The 18672-nt window shown below is 48.7% G+C and overlaps 2 protein-coding genes and 2 pseudogenes across 2 annotated transcripts; 2 read left to right on the top strand and 2 right to left on the bottom strand.

Annotated features, from left to right (window-relative positions):
- The first annotated feature begins 2697 nt into the window (after positions 1-2697).
- Positions 2698-6795, top strand: LOC119867593 (annotated as a pseudogene).
- UBD (ubiquitin D) lies at positions 5393-13009 on the bottom strand. The gene is given in 7 exon segments (XM_038584486.1): positions 5393-6053; positions 6056-6106; positions 6109-6373; positions 7649-8972; positions 9489-9632; positions 11137-11407; positions 12856-13009. Coding segments are annotated over 4 exon segments (606 nt in total). The 5' UTR covers positions 7676-8972; positions 9489-9632; positions 11137-11407; positions 12856-13009; the 3' UTR covers positions 5393-5790.
- On the bottom strand, positions 13841-14961 carry OR2H9P (olfactory receptor family 2 subfamily H member 9, pseudogene; annotated as a pseudogene).
- LOC119867592 (olfactory receptor 2H1-like) lies at positions 14098-16639 on the top strand. The gene is given in 6 exon segments (XM_038583985.1): positions 14098-14340; positions 14343-14610; positions 14613-14778; positions 14780-15587; positions 16078-16222; positions 16337-16639. Coding segments are annotated over 4 exon segments (759 nt in total). The 3' UTR covers positions 14862-15587; positions 16078-16222; positions 16337-16639.
- The last annotated feature ends 2033 nt before the right edge of the window (positions 16640-18672 follow it).

Genomic DNA, 18672 nt, shown 5'->3' with positions numbered 1-18672 from the left:
AAGGAGAATTACAGACCAATATCCCTGATGAACATGGATGCAAAAATTCTCAACAAGATACTAGCTAATAGGATCCAACAACACATTAAGAAAATTATTCACCACGACCAAGTAGGATTTATCCCTGAGACACAAGGCTGCTTCAACACTCGTAAAACAATCAATGTGATTCATCATATCAGCAAGAGAAAAACCAAGAACCATATGATCCTCTCATTAGATGCAGAGAAAGCATTTGACAAAATACAGCATCCATTCCTGATCAAAACTCTTCAGAGTGTAGGGACAGAGGGAACTTTCCTCGACATCTTAAAAGCCATCTAAGAAAAGCCCACAGCAAATATCATTCTCAATGGGGAAGCACTGGGAGCCTTTCCCCTAACATCAGGAACAAGACAGGGATGTCCACTCTCACCACTGCTATTAAAGATAGTATTGGAAGTCCTAGCCTCAGCAATCAGGCAACAAAAAGACATTAAAGGCATTCAAATTGGCAAAGAAGAAGTCAAACTCTCCCTCTTCGCCGATGACATGATACTCTACATAGAAAACCCAGAAGCCTCCACCTTAAGATTGCTAGAACTCATACTGCAATTTGGTAGTGTGGCAGGATACAAAATCAATGCCCAGAAATCAATGGCATTTGTATACACTAACAATGAGGCTGAAGAAAGAGAAATTAAGGAGTCAATCCCATTTACAATTGCACCCAAAAGCATAAGATACCTAGGAATAAACCTCACCAAAGAGGTTAAGGATCTATACCCTAAAAACTATAGAACACTTCTGAAAGAAATTGAGGAAGACACAAAGAGATGGAAAAATATTCCATGCTCATGGATTGGCAGAATTAATATTGTGAAAATGTCAATGTTACCCAGGGCAATTTACACGTTTAATGCAATCCCTATCAAAATACCATGGACTTTCTTCAGAGAGTTAGAACAAATTATTTTAAGATTTGTGTGGAATCAGAAAAGACCCCAAATAGCCAGGGGAATTTTAAAAAAGAAAACCTTATCTGGGGGCATCACAATGCCAGATTTCAGGTTGTACTACAAAGCTGTGGTCATCAAGACAGTGTGGTACTGGCACAAAAACAGACACATAGATCAATGGAACAGAATAGAGAACCCAGAAGTGGACCCTCCACTTTATGGCCAACTAATATTCAATAAAGGAGGAAAGACTATCCATTGGAAGAAAGACAGCCCCTTCAATAAATGGTGCTGGGAAAATTGGACATCCACATGCAGAAGAATGAAACTAGACCACTCTCTTTCACCATACACAAAGATAAACTCAAAATGGATGAAAGATCTAAATGTGAGACTAGATGCCATCAAAATCCTAGAGGAGGGATACCTGGGTGGCGCAGCGGTTTGGCGCCTGCCTTTGGCCCAGGCCGCGATCCTGGAGACCCGGGATCGAATCCCACGTCGGGCTCCCAGTGCATGGAGCCTGCTTCTCCCTCTGCCTGTGTCTCTGCCTCTCTCTCTCTCTCTCTGTATGACTATCATAGATAAATTAAAAAAAAAATCCTAGAGGAGAACACAGGCAACACCCTTTTTGAACTTGGCCACACTAACTTCTTGCAAGATACATCCACGAAGGCAAGAGAAACCAAACCAAAAATGAACTATTGGGACTTCATCAAGATAAGAAGCTTTTGCACAGCAAAGGATACAGTCAACAAAACTAAAAGACAACCTACAGAATGGGAGAAGATATTTGCAAATGATGTATCCGATAAAGTGCTAGTTTCCAAAATGTATAAAGAACTTCTTAAACTCAACACCAAAGAAACAAACAATCCAATCATGAAATGGGCAAAAGACATGAAGAGAAATCTCACAGAGGAAGACATAGACATGGCCAACATGCACATGAGAAAATGCTCTGCATCACTTGCCATCAGGGAAATACAATCAAAATCACAATGAGATACCGCCTCACACCAGTGAGAATGGGGAAAATTAACATGGCCGGAAACCACAAATGTTGGAGAGGATGCGGAGAAAAGGGAACCCTCCTGCACTGTTGGTGGGAATGTGAACTGGTGCAGCCACTCTGGAAAACTGTGTGGAGGTTCCTCAAAGAGTTAAAAGTAGACCTGCCCTTCGACCCAGCAGTTGCACTGTTGGGGATTTACCCCAAAGATTCAGATGCAATGAAACGCCGGGACACCTGCTCCCCGATGTTTCTAGCAGCAATGTCCACAATAGCCAAACTGTGGAAGGAGCCTCAGTGTCCATCGAAAGATGAATGGATAAAGAAGATGTGGTTTATTTATACAATGGAATATTCCTCAGCCATTAGAAACGACAAATACCCATAATTTGCTTCAACGTGGATAGAACTGGAGGGTATTATGCTGAGTGAAGTAAGTCAATTGGAGAAGGACAAACAGCGTATGTTCTCATTCATTTGAGGAATATAAATAATAGTGAAAGGGAATATAGGGGAATGGAGAAGAAATGTGTGGGAAATATCAGAGACGGGAGACAGAACATAAAGACCCCTAACTCTGGGAAACGAACTGGGGGTGGTGGAAGGGGAGGAGGGCGGGGGGTGGGGGTGACTGGGTGATGGGCACTGAGGGGGACACTTGACTGGATGAGCACTGGGTGTTATTCTGTATGTTGGTAAATTGAACAGCAATGAAAATTATTTTATTAAAAATAAGACCCCTGGATCATGACCATCACAGCAGGTAGAAGCAGGACCGGCATGGACATCGGCAGCAGCCAGGAAGAGGGATTCCCCACAGATTAGCACTGAGTAGTCAGCATCTAAAGGTTATACTCACAGAAGTATGGTCCCTGAAACAAAGAAGGTGAGGGATAGCTCTAATCTACCAAGTGTTGGTTCTACCAAGCCTGGGGTATTGCACTTATTCTTAGGCACTGCACCCTTTCCAAGATGGGGAGAGAGGCTCAGGGGGAAATCTGTCTTCAAATATCTGAATCTCAGTTTTCTACTCTGGCTCCTAGGAATACAATCAGAACCCGGGAAGCAGCCCAAAAAGCAGATTTGGGAATAAGACAGGCTTGACTGCGTGTCCCACAGGCCACTCACTAGCTGTGACCTTGGGACAATCTCCCCTTTCTGAGTCTAAGTTTGCTCATCTACAAAGTGGAGATTCTTTCTCACCCCCCCCCCCCACCGGCACCACAGAATTTGCTAAATACATCAGCTAAGGTAGGACTGACTAGCTTCCTCAAGTCAGGACTCAAATGTGTAAACGAGATAGCAAGGCACATGCCTGCATGCCGCTCCTGCACACCCATCCTGTCCCGCACGCCCACCCATCCCCCACGTGACCCTTGTGCCCCGGGATCTCCTTCGCTTGCAGGAGCTAAAGTCACCCTTTACTCTGCATCCTTCCAAACACTCTGGGAGTTTCCTCTCTCACAGGCCAACCACACAGCACGGAGGAGCGCTTCCTCCTGCTGGATTTCTCCAACTGGCCCGTGCTGCAGCCCACCCTTCTTCACCCTCATCCTGCTCTGCTACCTCTTGACGCTGGCCCGCAACTTGAGCCTCATGCTGCTGGCGGCGCACTACCGCACCTGCACACACCCATGTACTACTTCCTGTGCCACCTGGCACAGGTGAACACAGGGCTTCACCACGAGCGTGGCGCCTGCGCTGCTGGCTGGCCTCTGTGGCCTGGAGCTGTGACTGCTGCGCGCCGGCCTGGCCCAGCTGTGGGATCCACTGTGTGCCTCCTGCTGGCGGCAATGGCGCTGGACCACATGGCAGCCGTGGTCCACTCACTGCATCATGCCCCCGCTCGCCTCGCCTCCCCTGTTGTCTCGCGCTGGACAGAGCCTAGTGGCTGAGTAGTCTGGCCAACTCGGGGGTGAAGACCACACTGCTGGCCACCCGGCCTCTGTGAGCGCCCTGCTGTCCGCCATCATCCTGGCCTCCTATGGCCCCGTGGCCCGCGCTGTCTGGAGCATCTTGTTGGGGGCGGCTGCAGGAAGGTAATGGACAAGTGAGGATCCCACCGTCTGCCTCTTCTATGGCTTGGCCATCTACACTTACCTGCAGCCCACACAGCGTTATGACCAGGGCCAGGGCAAGCTCATTTCACTCTTCTACATCGTGGTCACCCCGGCACTCAACCTGCTTATCTACACCCTCAGGAACAAGGAAGTGAAAAGGACAGCCAGGAAGCTCCTGGGGAGTCTAGGGACAGGGCATGCTGGACAGTGAGAATGCAGAGGAGGGAAAAAGTGCTAGTGAGGGCCCAAGGATGAGAATGTCCCTTGGGAAAGCAGTGAACCTTCAGCCTGCCCATTTCCCTGTGAGAATCTGAAAGATCCATCCTCAGGAGCCCAAGGTCACTGGGGAGGTCCTGTGCGTCCCTCAGGAAATGTTCCTGATTTTGAGGGTGAATTCCCGTATCCTCTACACAGATTTGGGGAAGGGGAAGTGGCCTCGGGGCTTTCTCTTAAGCTGATGAAGAGAGAAGGCAAGATTTGGAAAGGACCTTCCCCCATCCTCAGGGGGTGCTGTGACCACCCCTGAAGAGTCCACATGCTGGTAAGATCATGGATGACAGGACAATTAAAGTTCACTCTCTCCCAGGCTGATGGCACACACCATGAAGAACCCTATGGTGTCTGGCCTCAGGAGACCCCCAAACTGACAGAGAAATCATGGACTCTACCCTGTAGGAAACCCCATCCAAAAAAATGGAGGAGTTTGCTCATTTCAGGAAATCAATCCAACTTAATGCCCACCTAATCAAGTCACTAGTGTCCAGCAAGAGCACTTGACCCCAAAGTGTAACAAGGAACTCCCCTAAGTGTGGATTGGGCTGAGTGGGGTTAAGCTGGGAAACTCATCTGATTGAGGCAGTTCTGGGGCAAGTTTAAAGAACAAAGGGACACAGACATGTCTTAGGCGGTGCAGAAAACATGTTGGTGGCCACTCATGAGGTACAAGAAGGACAATGAGACAGAGGAGTGAGGGCGGGAAAATGGAGGAAGGGACCCAAGTTCCCCACAGAGGAGCAGACATCTGTGCAGGACACAGGCAAGGAAAAGTTCTGTCTGCCAGATCTTGGGCAGAGCCTTGGGAGTCAACGTGGAGACCAACCCGAAGCCCCCACTCAAATAGATACCCCCAACCCAGGGAAGACCTGCTCGACCCCAATGCAGGCAAGACAGAGACTGGTCCAGAAGCACACCTCCCCAAGAAGCACCCCCCACTGGAGACACATCTCTGGGTCCCCAGGGAGAATCTCTTTCTAAGCCCATCCTCATCCCCAGAAAGAAAAACAGTTGAATTCCGTGTGGGGCATAGAGAATAAGATGGCACCCAGTGCCAGGTTTCATTTCATACCAAGCAGCTGTAAATGAAGACAGAGAAGGTAGTTCAATTGAATTTCTAAGTTCTTTATTAATTAGACTGTAATCATATCAGAGGAATTAATTCACCTCATGATAAATCATCTCATTGTCCTCTGTAAGTAGAAATTCAATTTGGTTCGACATATTGAGTGATATTAATATATTGGTGGAAACAGAAATTAGGGGAGCATGGATCCTAATGTAAAACTTACTATCTTGTTGGACAGAAGAACTAGGAATTTTTCTATTAATCAGAGGGAACCAGGAAAGGATTACATTGCAAGCTGGCTTTGATGCCATCTCTACTATACCTAAAACGTTATTTTCCATTTCTAGTAATATACACAATATACACCTGGTCAATTATGTAAGATCAAAGAATCATGGAGTTAGAAAGTATTGTGCGGTCTCCCTCCCCACTTCACCCCTAAACTTTGCTATTTATCTTCCTCGTTCCTTTGGGGAAATCATCACAGGATGTGGATGGAATAAGAGCTAGCAGTAAGCTCTTCTGCTCCTTACATGAGCCATCCCTGGCGGGCCCACCCCCAATGTGGTGGGCTGTCAAGAAGAGTTTGTTGCCCCTTCTGATGCCATAATCCGCCATGATCCTCCCATCTTCCAGCCTCTTGCCATTGCAAGTCACAATCTGTTTCTTAGGCATTATAGCAGTCTTAGTCTCTATTATCATTTTACCTGGGCCAATGAGCTGGACTTTTGCACCTGGAAGAGGTGCCTCTCCCTTCATCATCTGACTCCACCAGAACCAAGGGCAACTCCTCATCACTGGGTTTCACCACCTTCAGAGTGAGGTGGATGGTCATCTCCTTGTCCATGCCAGATGATGACAGTTTCCTCTGGGTATTTAGAGTCTTGGAGCCCAGCAGAAGTACCTGGTACTGCACGGCAACCTTGGTCTTAGCCCAGACATGTTCACTGACCTTCTTCACTCTGTCCCTCTCATTAACAGTGAAGGTCGTTGATGTGCCTTCCTCAGAATGGACTGTCACCTGGGCAATCATGGACAAAAGACCTGGAATCAGGTGCCTGGAGTGCCCACCACCTGTCACAGCACTGTCCCCCCTTGGCCAGCCCCATCCTCCTGCCTGCCTGCCCCTCAGCTCCTTACAAGATGTGGCCCACCCTTCTTTGGCCCTCCACTCCCAGAATTACAAGCTTGTGACACAAGAAGATCAGTCTTATTCCTTTATAGCCTTACCTCTCATTCATCCAATGTCATTAGTGATTTCTCACATTATTTGCCTGCCTCTTGTCCAGATAAAGTCTGTCAAATGTTGAAAACTAAACATGACTATAACGCATCCAAAGTTATATACGGGCTGCTAAAAACAACCCCCAAAGAGAATTCCCGAGACTTGGCAGCGTGGGACACTCCTCACTGCCCTCCACGACTATGGTAGAAGGAGGCCCCAGCCAGGACACGAGGGTGCTGCATTCCTGGTTTCTTTCTCCATGTCCCTCACATGTGATGGCAATGCTGTGTGCAGCGTGACTCTGTACCTTGTCTTGGTATCCACCTACTGCCGAGCACAATGTCCTCCTGTAGGCAGAGCAGGGTCTACTCCCAGAAGGCAGGGCCAGAGGGAAGTCTTCCCTCCATAATCTGACGCTGGGTGAGCAGACTGCTGCGTTGTCCCAGGAGAGCCTGGGAGGCCCTCCCTGCCACTTCCATCAGAACTTCCCTCTCTGGACAGCACAGACCTTTCCTCACTGGACATGGGCCCCTCTGTGCCCAGCATGGCCCTGATTCCAGCCCTTGGCACATGGTACAGACTCCTTATAGGGTCGTGGATCAGCTTATTAACAATGACAGTAAATGAGTTTTGTAAACCTGTGGGAGGAGGAAGGTGACAAGCCCGGGGTCCCCTAAACAGAAGAAGGTAAAGGGCTCTGGACAATATTTCCATAGTTTCAAGTTCTGCCAGGCCCTCTGAAGGCAAAGCTCACTCCCACATCCTACCATGTCCCCTAACAGTGGCCAGTCAGGTCTGACAGAAGACAAGGGGGAGCCCAATGACAGGCTTCTAGTCCCAGAACCTTCCTTCCCCCTTCTGTAGATATCAGTGCCTATGCTGTCCCCTTCAGGTGCCTTCCCAGCCACTCTGCCCCCCCCAGCCCCCGTGGACCCCTGACATCACCCCTGCCCCCTGGAGGTTCCCCCACAAGCCTACCCCAGGGCTCCAGCCCCTGTAGACCCTGACACTACACCTCACCCCAGGCAGGTGCTTCCCTCTCCCCCTCACCACCTTCAAGCCCCCACTCACATGGAGGCAGGAAGTACTGGATGCCATGTGTGTGATGCAGGGAACAGAAGCAGGAGGCTGAGGAAGGAAGGGGACTTGTGTCCACTTATGTACAAGCTCGGTTGGAAAGCCCCTGCCTCTGCCCTTTGTTCTCCTATGATCTCATGAATTTTCTTTCACTTTTGCTTTTTCTTTCACTTTTGCTAGGGCAGAGTCAGTAAACAAAGAATACTTTCTGATCAAAGACATCCCCATCAGCGAATCCATCCACCCTCCTGTTTATGAAATGTTCTTTACAAAGGACCTTATGCCCCTGGGTCCTGAGCTCTCTAGGGCTCTTCCTATCCTGTTCCAGAACCTGCAGACCAAGTCCAGTACTTGGGACCATCCCAGGCCAACAGTCAAGTGCTGAGTCCCCCTTCCCTGTAGGACAGTACACATTGGCTCTCACCCCGGGTGACTCTGTTTCCCCACCTTGATGGCTGGACACTTCCTACATATCCATGCTGCTGCTTCCTCCCTGGGTCTGGAGGTTTGGGTCCCAACAAAAAGGGAGGGCACAGGCTGTGTGCCCTGGGGAGTTTCCTCAACTACTCTGATCTTCCTCACGTTCCAAAGGAATTAGTGCCCTCTCCCGAACTCTCAGGACAGACCCGCAAAACCCATTCTCAAGAGAGCATTTTATTAAAGGTGCTCCCAATTTTTTCACAGTGAAAATCCCATTAAAATGCTAAGTTATCATCTCTTTTGCTCTGTTCTTAGTGACCATTTACGGTACATTCACCACAGATACATGTCAAATGATCCCATGTTCCTGCAGGACTTTCAGTCCTGGAGCACTTGGGTTTATAGAAGTGCCCGTATAGGCTCATGTGATCCAAGACCCAATCCAGTAATTCACAGAACTTAACATAAATCACAGTCTTCTATTTGGAGCTCTGCTTACGTAGGGGTAAACTTGGGGAAATTATCATTTAAATGTCTTCTGTGGGGTGAACACACTTTGCAAACCCACAAGATGGGTGTGCAGCAAGCAGAGTGCCTGATGGACTTGGAAGTGGTGGGCCCTGTCCGTGTCCCTTCAGGCCTCTTGCGGCTCCTGTCACCCGCTGTGAGTAGGAAAGAACCACCCTGTGGTCTTGGATCTCAGCAGTGGCCCTGCACCCAGCATCCAATAGGATCTGCGGGTTCTGAAGCATCACCAGTAACCGAGCAGGGTACTTGGGTTGAGGGTGGCTGGGAGCAAGCTGCAGCAGAAAGAAGAGACAGGGACGCTTCCAGACCCAGACTCCTCACCTCCGTATTTCATCCACATCTGTGACCTTCTTAGCCCTTTGCCTCATTTCTGGAAGGTAAAGCAGAACATGGGTGTCTAGCGCTGCTTGGCATTAAATCACTTTTTCATCCTTCCCATCTGCAGGTCCCCACCTTGGCAATCTACACCATCTTGGGGCTGATGCCCCCTTTCTCAGGGAGGCAGGGAACCTCAGCTCCTGCAGAGAGAGCCTGGGGACGACGTTCCTCAGGAGCCCACAGCCCAGACTTGAGCTGCAGATCTGCACAGTTCTGGGTTCAGTTCAGAGTTCCCTGCATGTGCCTGACATACCGCTGTCTGTTGCCAGGTCAGGGAGCATGCATCTCCTTCCAGGTCTATCCACTGTGTCAAGGACTTACAGGGGTACAAGATGTAAGCAGCCCCTCCTCCAGGAAGCCTTCCCTAGCTCCCTTCCTCAGAGCAAGTTTCTCCACCAGACAGATCCTCTGCTTACTTGTCTCTCACCCCCCTTAAACAATAGGAATCTCGGGCATCAGGACGGTGATTAGGTCATGAGGGTATAGTCCTCATGAATGGGATTGGTACCTTTGGAAGAAGAGGCCAGAGAGCTAGGTAGCTTTCTTTCTGTCGTATGAGAATCCAAGAGGACAACCATCTGTAAACCAGGAAGCAGGTCCTCACCAGCCACAGAATCTGCTGGCACTTGATCTGGACTTCTCAGCCTCCAGACTGTGAGAAATAAATTGTTTTTTTTTTTTTTAAAGGACTGTGTTGTGATTTACGTGGGTCTCCAGCACTTCCTGGGTCTGCTGTCTGCTTAATATCTACCAAATGCATGAATGAACTAAACAAATAACTGTATAAGTAAGTGAATAACCAAAAATGGAAAATAACACTTAATGAGTACTTATTGTATTTTGGGAACTGCACAAGATATTGGTAAATGTAACCTTGAGTGCTCTAGGCTTCTCATGAGGTAAATATCAGTATCCCCACTTAGAAGCCAGCTGTGGTCACACCCACACTCACGTTAGCCAAAGCTGGTGAGCAGGTCTTCAAATGCAAACCTCTGCTTGCTTGTCCTCCTACTAATCCTCTCCCAGCGGAAGGGAAAGGGGGTGTGCCGGGCGTGCTCACCCTGGCATTACAGGAAGGGTGCACATCAGATGAGGAGGAGAGACAAAAGACAGCAGAACTTGCATGGAGCCTGTGACGAAGGAGCAGGAGAGCTCCATCTCCATACGTGGGCAGGAGCATCCCTGGGTGCTGGGCAGTGGCCAGCAGAGAGCCTGTGAGCCCACTAGGCACAGCCTGGGGGTGGAGGGCAGCAGCCCCAGTCCACTGTCACACTGGCCTCAGTGGGTAGGGATTTCCAGCACTGGGACACTTCAGGGCCAGCAGGGGATGTTCCCAGGAAAACCTGATCCTGGGGGTTCCCTATCCAGACAGGATCTGGATTCCGATAAACACTGTCCTTTCAAGGAATCTGAGTCCGGGACCTCACTCCCTCTCTTCCCCCTCCTCCCTTCCTCTGGGTCATTCCCATCCATGCCAAGGCAGGCCAAGGGCAGTCCTTATGCCTTCTTTCTGACCACATTTCGGATGTCATCCCAGGACCTGACCTCCTCCCCACTTCTTCACACACTGCCAATCAGACTTTCTTTTCTTCTGTGTCACAATAAATGTTTTCTGTTTGCCCTTTGACAAATTCAGGGAACCAGCCGAGGTAAAAAGTCATGCAGATCTCACCAGGTCATAACACAAATGTCCCAGATACACACATACCTCCCAATGTGGCTGCTTTGCTGAGGGGCCATCTTGGGATGGTCACTGCCCCCCTGAAGCCTTACTGGAGTCTCCCTAGCTGATGGGCAGCCTTGGGCTGATCACTGCCCGCCCCCCCCCCCGAAGCTCTCCTGGAGCTGAGACCTCCCTGAAGGAGACAAGTTTCCTTCATGGTGCTCAGGAAAGAGTTTCTAAAACTGCTGTGACATCTAGAAAATTGCTTCAGAAATGTGAACCAAAGTCACTCAAAAAACTACTGTGACTTTTCCCTTATTGATGATTGGAAAAAAAAATTCATCCACTCTCAAAGGACAATTTGGAAATACTTATATGTATTTCTGGATTTTCCATTATGTTCCATTGATCTATGTGTCTGTCCTTATGTCACAATGACACTGTCTTTATTCCTCAAGATTTATAACAAGTGATAATCTGTCCTTTACTTTACCTGGATGTCCTGGCATGAACCAGACCACGGGCCCTCTAGAAACATCAGTGATGTGGAGGGCCTTGAATCTTCATAGGGTTCATCTCCCACCCTCTGGAGCACATTTGTCTCACCAATCCTATCTCATCCTGCTTGATTAACAAGATGTCATCAACATGATGGAACAATGTGATGATTTCTGGAAGGTCCAGAAGGCCATGTCCAGAGGATGCTGGAGCTGCCTCATATAGTCTCATGAGAGCTGACGTAGATTTTCAGGCATTTTGCAAACCTGTTGTTAAATGACAGCCATTATTAAAAATAAGTTAACATAAACTTATAGTAATTTATATTAAAAGCAGAGATAATAAATATTTAAAACTGATCACTTCCTTGTTACTTTACTATCTCTTATGATTTTTTTTACTTTTATTTGCATTTATTTTATGTAGAATTTACTCTCAGGCCATAAGTTCTTATTTCTTCGGTTTCTTCTGGGATATCTTTCTCTTCTGTGCAACCTAGACTTTTGGTTTAAGAACAATCTGCTCTTTCTCAGTAGGGATCATCTCAGTACAGCAGGGAGAACTCACATGTGGGTGAATCCAACCATGAACCTGGTAAGTTCTGGGCCATATTGTGGGGGCTTTGTTCACCTGGATGTGCTCAGTGACCAGAGAATCTACATCTAAACCCTTCAGCTCAGCATTACCCTCTGCATTTTTAAGCATGTGCAGTAAAGTTTCATTACTCTTTTTGGGCCACCAGTCTGGCATAGTCACCATATTGTTGCTCACAGGTGTCATTTACCCACTTTCATTGCCTGCGTGCAGCCCCACTGTTTTGCCTGGGCACACCTCCCAGCCTCCGCCGTGGTAGCCACGGAGTGGCACACATTGTTTCTGCAGTGACACGCCTCAGGTACTGGGCTGGCTTTCAGATATGCATGGTCTTCATGGCCTGGGCAGTTTCATGTGTGTTCATAAAGTGAACCTCTTGATTGGCATGATTTTGTAGGGTTTTCTGGGTCAAGGGACTAGTGAACCATTTTCAGAGATCACCTCAGGCCGCTAATGGGAAAAGCTATATGTTATTATTTTCTATGCTTATAGACATCTACTGTGTCTGTGATAAAAAGAAAATACTAAAAAAAAAAAAGAAAGAAAATACTACAACATACTGCATGGGGATGTGTTACCGTGAACATCACTCCAAATCTGCATTTTTGGTAAAGTCACACTGGCAGCTTAAAATCAGGTATGGTACAAATATACACATTCAGAAATCAAAAAATAGGACAAATCAAGGCTTTTCTGTGTGTATTATGGGCACATACTGTCCATGTCCCTTTGGACCCTATTATGATGCCAGAGTCCTAAATGTATAGTTGTATACACGCCATGTAGATGCAAACTGCCCCCAACCTCCATCCTGATAGTATTTGAAAAAAAACATGTTGCCATTGGCCAAGAGCCACCTAACGGACCCCAAACCATGTTACTCAGACATGAAAGCTGCTGTTGGGGCTGCTACTTGGTTGAGTTTGTGGTGGCCCACTGTCATGCTCCAAGATCTGCCTGGTGTTGTAGTGACCAGAGTGGTGAATGAAGGGGACATGATAGGAACAACCATCTCCTGCATCCTTTAGAGTGGCATAAATCTCTACCATTTCCTTTGTATTGATATTACTCTGGACTTCCTGTCTTTGTGGGGAATGGGGTAGAGATTCAGGGCTCCTACCTGGCCTCCTCCCACCATATCACTTACTCCACAAGCCTGAGAACCAATGTGGAGATTCTGCCAACCACCAAGTGTACGCATTCCAATGACACAGTCAGGTACTGTAAAAATGACTCCTGAGTAGGCCCATGGACCTCGCAGAGCCATTGTGACTTGGACCAGGGCCAGGTTGCCATGGATTAGTGTGAACCTCATGACCACAATGGAGGATGGCATGGTAACACCTAAGCTAATGTTGTGTGAGGATTAGACCAAATGTCCTATGGGCTCTTCCAGCCCTAGGGTGTTGTATTCTGTGTTGCTGCAGTCAGGTCCCACTCAGAGAGAAGTCGATGGAACAGAAGGAAATTGAGAACTTTAAAAAGTGGGATCCTAAATGGTTGGATCAGAGGCTTAAGAGGAATATCTAGAAGCCTGGGGCAATCTCTGGAGGGCTAAGGAGGAGACCTGCTGGCTCTTCCTACTGATGGAAAGAAGTGGAGGTGAGCTCCTTACCTACACAGTGATAGCGAACGCTGGCATGCTTCCTTTAGATATTCCCCTGCCCCTCTACAATAGTCAGGGACTAATCATCAGTGGACTGTGGGACCCCTGGGTCTTAATAGAATTAATGAGATTTTTCTCTCCATGGGACAGGTGTCATGCAATCCTTCCATGCCCCTGAGACAGCTTACCATCTCCCCAGCCTGAGGGCAAAGGCTATTCTCATGGAGAGGCCTCTGACCTCTCGGGCCTCACCTTCCCTGCAGGGACATGGTGGGCTGAGGTTGGCATATAGCCTCTGCAGCCAGCCCACCAAGGTTCAAATATCAGCTCTCATGCTCACTGATTGTATTGTCCAAGGCAACGGATGTCATCTTTCTCTGCTTCAGATTCTTTATATCAGAGGGAGAGGGCACCCAGAGCAGCTCTGTGGGCAACCAGAGATGAACTGGTAACTGTTTGGCAACCAGCTTTTTTGGGGGAGACACAGACCCTGCTTGAAGGACTGACCAATTTCCATGGCGTAATGCCATCATGGCTGGTCCCAACTGCCAATGGCATAATCCTCTCTCACAAAGTCTCCAAAAGTTACCATCAAGAGCAATCAGAGCTCCCCTGGGGGCTTCCTCCTTCTGGACTTCTCAGAACACCCAGAGCTAGAGAGAATCCTCTTTGTGGTTGTCATTTCCTACCTCCTGACTTGTGGGTACCACCCTCATCATCCTGCTGTCCGTGCGGGACCCCAGGTCCCACTCCCTGATGTACTTTTTCCTCTCCAACCTGTCCTTCTTGGACCTCTGCTTTACCACAAGCTCTATCCCCCAGCTGCTGGTCAACCTCTGCAGCCCAAAGACCACCAGCTTCCTTGGCTGCTCTGCTCTGCTCTTCATCTTTCTGTTCCTAGGAACCACAGAGTGCATCCTCCTAACTGTGATAGCCTTTGACCTCCACATGGCCATCTGCCAGCCCCTCCGCTATATTACCATCATCCACCCCTGCCTGTTGTCTGGCAGCTGGGGTCCATGGCCTGGGCCATCGGTCTTCTGGAGTCAGTGGTCCAGTTGCCACCCACTCTCTACCTGCCCTTCTGTCCACACCGGCAGGGGGATGATTTCATGTGTGAGGTCCCAGCTCTAATCAGACTGTCTGGTGGGCACACCACCTACAACGAGATCCAGATGGCTGTCACCAGCATCCTCATCCTGTTTGTGTCCGCCAGCCTCATCCTGGTCTCTTACTGTGCCATTGCCCGGGCAGTACTGAGGATTAACTCAATCAGTGGAGAAAAGCATTTGGGACCTGCTTCTCCCCTCTCGCGGTGGTCACCCTTTTCTACAGATCAGCCGTCGCTGTCTACCTCCAGCCCCAGAATGCCTATGCCCAGAAAGGGGCATAGTTCTTCTGTCTGTTCTGTGCTGTGGGCACTGCAGAACTGAACCCTCATTTACACCCTGAAAACCAAGGAGGTAAAGAGGGCTGTCAGAAGGTTCCTGGGGAAGGACAGGGATACAAGGGAGAGCTGAGCCCGCTCTGTGTGCTTTCCAGTCCAGCAGTGGTCCTCAGAATCCTGTCAGAGGAGCTCCCCACACCTGTGCCCTCACTCATCCCCCCACACCCATGGACGACAGCTGTGTGTGTGTACATGTGCATTTCTGTGTGTGCCCTACTTGCACAGCAGAGCCTGGAAATGGGCTGAGGAGGGACACACACCTCCATGTGAAGCAGTCTACAAATCGTTTTACTTCCTCTATGCTCGATTTTGTCTTTAATGGTCTTTGCCTCCACCATGATGTGCCTAAACCATCTGTCATAACATGGTTATGACATTTTGATGCCCGCCACATCATTTGCTTCTCTGCCCAGCTTTTCCACTTACTTATATTTTGCATTGTCCATCCATTCATCCTCACAAAGACAGCAGGAGGGCAGCTGAGGTCAGGCCAGCTCTGAAACCAGCCCAAGAAATACAATTTAGACCGAAGATCCAAGCCATGCCTGCTCTCTTATGGTCTTCATGTGTCCCAGCTCTTTAGCTTGGGGACAGAGGAGCCAAGGGAGAAAGAGGTGAGGGTCACCTGGGCACCTGCATTTCTCTCCTCCTACATCAGAGGACACCTGTGTGCCACTATATCTCCGCTGTCTGCCGGATCCCTATGGGTGACTTTGGGACCTGCATTTCACTGCACCACAGTGAAATATGACTGCATTTCAGTGCATTTCAGTGACTGCACTGGTCACCTCAGATATAGGTGAGGTGTTTCTCCCTACCCCCAACCCACAGGTCATCTCAGCCTCTCCATTTTCTCCCCCGGTGTCCAGGGATCACCTCGGCCTTTCCATTCCTTCCCATATTGTGCACAGGGTCTCCTTTACACCTCCATTCCTTCCAGCGGCATCCACTGGTCACCTAGGACCCTCCATTCCTTCCCTGGCATTCACGGGGACCTCTCTGCCTGTCTACTCCTTCCCTATCATCTACAGGGTCACCTCAGCCCCACCCCCACCACCCCCAGTCTCCACTGGTCACTTTGGCCCCTCCTCCCCCCAATCGTCCAGGGGTCACCTCGTGTGGGCATCCCTTCTGCACACCCAGGAGCCCCAGGTCAACCTTAGAGCCAGGGGCGCCTCCAGCAGGTGGGCTCTGGCAGTGTCTGCCAGCGAATGGTGGCACTGCACCTGGCTTCAGGGCTGGGACCTAAGGACCCTTGGAGGTCATCATCAGTCCCACTCTCCACTCAGGAGAGATGGAAATGAGGACACTGTCGTCAGCGAGTGTTCGTGCCTGGCATAGGACATTCCAGGGACCATGGAACGAGCTTACCACATGTGGACTCATTGGATCCCTGTCACCAGGGAGCAGATCCTCACTTTCCCAATGCACCAGGTAAGACCCAAGTTGAAGCAGCAGCTTGGAGTCAGTGATTTGTCCCCGGGAGGCTGCCTCGGGGTCTGTGCTCTCACCCTGTCTTCTGATTCAACATGTGCTTCTGCTGTCCAGGTCAGAAGTCTCAGCCTCTCAGTAAACTGTGAGTGAATCATCCCAATCTAGAAATCCACATGGAATACACATGGAATCCAAGTGTCCATGTGAAGGTGTCCTTCCTGGGAATCAGACTTCATCCAAAGAATCCCACGTGATCAAGAAACAGCAACTGCTTGGAAGAAGTCTTCTTCTAGCTCCTGGCTGTGCTCCTGGCTTTGATCCTCCACTATATTTCAGTCTCCCAGGAGGCAAGAACCAAAAACTGCCAAAAACTGGCACCAAATTAATTCTATGAATGAATGAATGAATCTCTCTGAAGCATGTGTAAAGCATTTTAAGGCTCCTGACCACACAGATGCTGTCTCTCAGCTTTTTGATGGCAATGACAACACCAAATTCTCTCTGATACGTGTTGATGAAATATGAGAAAGGAAAATCCTACTTTTATTCCAGTCCCAACACAAATGGCTTTGGCTGAGCATCGTCCCTGCATCCGCTCACAACAGCACATTGACTCTGTGTTCACCCCAATCTTTCCACTCATCCATGTGCGTAATGTCAGTATCTCCTCAGCCTCAGACTATGTCCTGATTTTACTGTAGATCCCCCATCTCATGCTAATACCCTCATCTGATCCCTACACATCATGCTAACCCTAATTCCAGCTTTCAAGTCACTTACATGATTTCTTTTTCTCATGACCACCTCTGCCCTTTCTTTCACTGGAAACCTCCACCTGCCCCTCAGCCCCATACACACAGAAGTCCTGGTGGGGGGATGCAGTGAAGAATTACATGAAGGAGTATGATTTGTGGAATAAATGGCTTAACACAGGCATTAGAACTACCATCTTGTTCTGAATTAATTCTATGTGTGAGGTTAACTACCAGAAGCTTCAGGTGAAAATCTTTTTTGAAAAAAATTTTTATTGGAGTTCAATTTGCCAACATATAGCATAATACCTAGTGCTCATCCCTCCAAGTGCCCCCTCATTGCCCATTACCCAGGCACCCCAACCCCCCACCCACTTCCCTTCCACTACCCCTTGTTCATTTCCCAGAGTTAGGTGTCTCTTATGTTTTGTCACCCTCACTGATATTTTCACTCATTTTCTCTTTCAGGTGAAAATCTATCATAAACTTAATTATAATCTTCAAAGTGTCCAGGGAAGAGAGGGATGGTCAGAGACATTGTTTCAGCTTAAGAAACTGAGTTTGAGGATGTTAGCCTTAAAAGTAAGAACTGCCAGTTATTTTACCAGCACAAGTAGGTTTACTCAGGAATAAAAAAGAATTGCAATCTGGGACCCACACAGTGCAGCAAAATGGTGGGCAAGTCCAGGGAGCACATGAGAGGCCTACTTTTCTTTTATGGACAAAGGGGTGAGAGAAGAAGGCTGTTATGAAGTATTCATGCATCGCAGTAGATGGGGAATCGGAAGTCTGCCGGCTTCTCACTGCCGGAGCTGCTCTGGGGGTGGGGGATGATAAAGCTCCCTCCCTCCTGCTGGAACAGGAGACTGGTATCCATCTGCTCCATCAAGTCCCCATAAGGTCCCCTCCCGCCCTCCCTCTCTTCCTCCTGTTAGGGCTGCTGCCACCAGGAGTGGTGGGGCTGAATACCTGCCCTGCGGGCCTCCCAGATCTATGGCTCCTGTTCATAAAACAATCAAGAGGTCACACCAAGTGTATGAGTGCTTGGGTGTGTGGGAACCAGAGGATTCCCCCTGGAGGCTGGAGCCATTACAGTGGGAGCAGTTAATATGAAATATTTGCCGAATTACCGTGTGTAAAGAGCTAAGCTGCCTTGTGTATAATGATGGGAAGCTCTGATTAAGGAGGAAGGCAGAGATGTTAGGGATGCAAGTCAGCTACTGAATTGGATAATGCTGAAAAAGGGTCTCTTACAAATGATTGAAGCCTGTGAGATTTAGGTCCCATGAGGATGGGCACTTACCTACCCACCTAGTATAGCACTTGAGTTGGAAGCATTTAAGGGATGGCATTGAATCATGAAATGGGCAAAAGACATGAAGAGAAATCTCACAGAGGAAGACATAGACATGGCCAAAAAGCACATGAGGAAATGCTCCGCATCACTCGCCATCAGGGAAATACAAATCAAAACCACAATGAGATACCACCTCACACCAGTGAGAATGGGGAAAATTAACATGGCAGGAAACAAATGTTGGAGAGGATGTGGAGAAAGGGGAACTCTATTGCTCTGTTGGTGGAAATGTGAACTGGTACAGCCACTCTGGAAAACTGTGTGGCGGTTCCTCAAAGAGTTAAAAATAGATCTACCCTACGACCCAGCAATTGCACTGCTGGGGATTTACCCCAAAGATA

This window comes from Canis lupus, chromosome 35 (genome assembly GCF_011100685.1).
Source record: "Canis lupus familiaris isolate Mischka breed German Shepherd chromosome 35, alternate assembly UU_Cfam_GSD_1.0, whole genome shotgun sequence".
In the NCBI taxonomy this organism is placed as follows: domain Eukaryota; kingdom Metazoa; phylum Chordata; class Mammalia; order Carnivora; family Canidae; genus Canis; species Canis lupus.
Note: the sequence above shows the minus strand (reverse complement) of the source record. Positions and strands in the feature narration are given on the sequence as shown.